This window comes from Triticum dicoccoides, chromosome 6B (genome assembly GCF_002162155.2).
Source record: "Triticum dicoccoides isolate Atlit2015 ecotype Zavitan chromosome 6B, WEW_v2.0, whole genome shotgun sequence".
Classification (NCBI taxonomy): Eukaryota; Viridiplantae; Streptophyta; class Magnoliopsida; order Poales; family Poaceae; genus Triticum; species Triticum dicoccoides.
In genome coordinates, this window is record NC_041391.1 from 596,956,593 (window position 1) to 596,959,235 (window position 2,643).

General features: G+C 46.1%; 1 protein-coding gene across 1 annotated transcript in view; it reads left to right on the forward strand.

Moving 5' to 3' along the window:
• The first annotated feature begins 230 nt into the window (after positions 1-230).
• The window catches only part of LOC119323150 (protein LSM12 homolog A-like), a 6,620-nt gene continuing 4,207 nt past the window's right edge, over positions 231-2,643 (forward strand). Inside the window, exons 1-2 of the mRNA XM_037596731.1 lie at positions 231-495; positions 614-782. Of these exons, the coding sequence (XP_037452628.1) occupies positions 375-495; positions 614-782 (290 nt within the window). The 5' untranslated portion in view covers positions 231-374. The remainder of the gene's footprint in view (positions 496-613; positions 783-2,643) is intronic.

Here is a 2,643-nt window from a genome sequence, read left to right on the forward strand (position 1 = left end):
CCTGACTAGGACCGGGCGGCGATCGCAAGGATCAACCCGTATCAGCCCAAATTGAGGGGGGAGGAACGGCGGCAGGGAACAAGGAAACTCTACGGCGGCGTGGTCGGCGCGGAGAGAACTATAACCCTAGCAGGAGGGAAACTTTTGAGGTTTGACGCAGAACGAATTAAAAATGCCTCCCTGTATGGGCTTACAAAGGCAGGCCCTGCAAACGGGCCGTGGTCTTTTCCGCATCCCCACCTTGTTCTCCACTGGCACGCGCATCTCCCCGCAGAATCTGCCGGACTCTGAAACCCCACGCAGACACAGCTCCGCTCCGCCCTCACGCACCTCACCCCGGCCACCTCCTCCCACCCACCGCCGCCGGCGGAGCCATGGAGGTCGGCGGCGAGGAGTTCGCGGTCGGCGTGGTGATCTCGGCGAAGACCACCCTCGGGGAGGAGTTCGAGGGCCAGATCGTCTCCTTCGACCGCCCGAGCAACCTCCTCGTCATCCATATCCTTCCCAAATCCCCCTTTGCTTCCGGCCTCCGTCTCCATGCCATTTACTTCTGCCTCCTGCTCTATTTCTGTGTGCTGCGTGGTTGCTTTGTTTCCATGACGGCGTAGATCACAGGAGGGCGTGGGCAGGGCGGAGAGGGGCGAGCGGCGGAACGTGAGGGTGCTCAAGGCCAACTACATCCAGGAGTTCTCCGTCGTCGGCAAGTACGACGACCCGCTGGACCCGGCTGGCTGTGTGCTCGACCTCGCCGCCATCCACGCCAGGGAGGAGGCCGCCCTCAGGTGTGTCATACTGCATCCCAAACCCTTTTGGTACTACTACTTTTTAGTCATTGCTAGTTAGGCATGTGATGCTTATTTTTATCTTGTTTGAATTTTAGATGCGGTCAAGATTCATTCAATGAGCTCGGAAAACATGAACACCACAACATTGTTTTGGATTCTATTTATTGTAAATGCGAATTCATGTTTGAGGACACAACAATAAAGCAAGAAGAAGTATATAAGAGCTTCACAATCCTCATTTGACCAATATTCTCTTTGTTCTTAAATTGAACCTGACTCTTCTAGTTGGTAAAGGTGATACTGAAATTGGGTCTGCACATGAAAGTGATAGCAAGTAAAGGAGATACTGATATAGCTGACTTGAGCTATAGCTTGATTAAGCAAGCTAGCTATTTAGAACTTGCCACACATTTGGTTATATACAAATAAGCATAGATCTTTTGAGGTTGGTCACTTTTATGAGAGAAGGCGGAGCACATCTCTACTATTAAAGGGGAGTTTGTACGTCGTTCATCTCCCAGGGCCCCACCGATTGAAGGATCTTCCCACCATTCTCTTTTTTTTTTACCGACTGCAACCCCACCCAGTTTGGTAAGTGTTGATTCAGTTACATCTTCCTTTCTTAGGATGCACTCATGTGTCTCCTCAGCAGATCCACTACCATAAAATAAATATATTAATCATCAAACAAATATTGTCTCCAGCAGTACCAGCCAATTCACTACCATACATGGCAAATCAATCTATCTATCTTCTACATCTACACTACCTAAAAAAGACATAACATTCCCTTTTCGCCCAACCTTCATTCGCTTCCATTCCATGCTTAGCACACCAAGAAAACCAGAGGAAAGCCTACCCGCTACCCACACACGCACGTCCATCCTCCCCTCTATTCCACTGGGTTTATTTCTTCAAGGTTAATCAAATCTTTATTTTTTAGAGAAATAGAGAGGGGTTGGTGGAGGAGGGGGAATTATTTAACAGTAAATCGAATCAACAATACTGCCTAATGTACATGAGTATTCTAAGGTATATGTTAGACATAATGTTAAACCATTAGAATGTATGTACCCCGTTGCAACGCACAGGCAATTAGCTAGTAATGAGAGAGAAGCTGTTAAACATTTATTTGGTGCATAAAATTCTTGCCTAGGAGGGCTAGGCAATTCAGCTCTCCTCGCTCTAAACTGCTTCTAAAAGCCAGGATTCTTCGCTTGTTCCAGTCCAGTCACAAAACATGGCCAGGCTAGGCTAGAAAACTTATTATCCAAAGCCCTGTCCCATTGAAAGTTCACTATCCTGGTCTAAAAGCATGACTGCAAAAAGGCATAACAGTTTCCAAATAGAAGATACATAAACAGGGGAGACACCTCTAAAATTAATCACTCCATAACTAGATTGGGTACTATGGTCATTTCCAAATCAGTCTTCATCTGCAGAAAATAAGTGGAAGAAGCAATCTGCAAAACCTCAACGGGGCTGTTCATAACCCTTGTACACACACATCTCACTTGATTGGTTTTTAGACATACTTCAGAAATGACTGCATTTTTCTCATTCACTAACACGGCAGCACATACAAATGTCAAAATATAGCAACAAGGTTGGATTTCACGAATCGGTGGTCCTTTCAAAATTTATTTGTGTTTACAAACCGGTGACCAAAATAAGCAGCTTTACTATCCCAATAACACTTTTCAAGAAAGGGGAAGTATGACTAGTAGCATAGGCGGGCATTTGAGGTTCTGGTATTGCATTGACTATTACTTTCCAATTTTTGTTGCATTCAGACCTGCAACTCTTGATCCAGGAGGCTAATAAGCAGATATTGCGGTCTCTCAAATTTTGGTGGCCT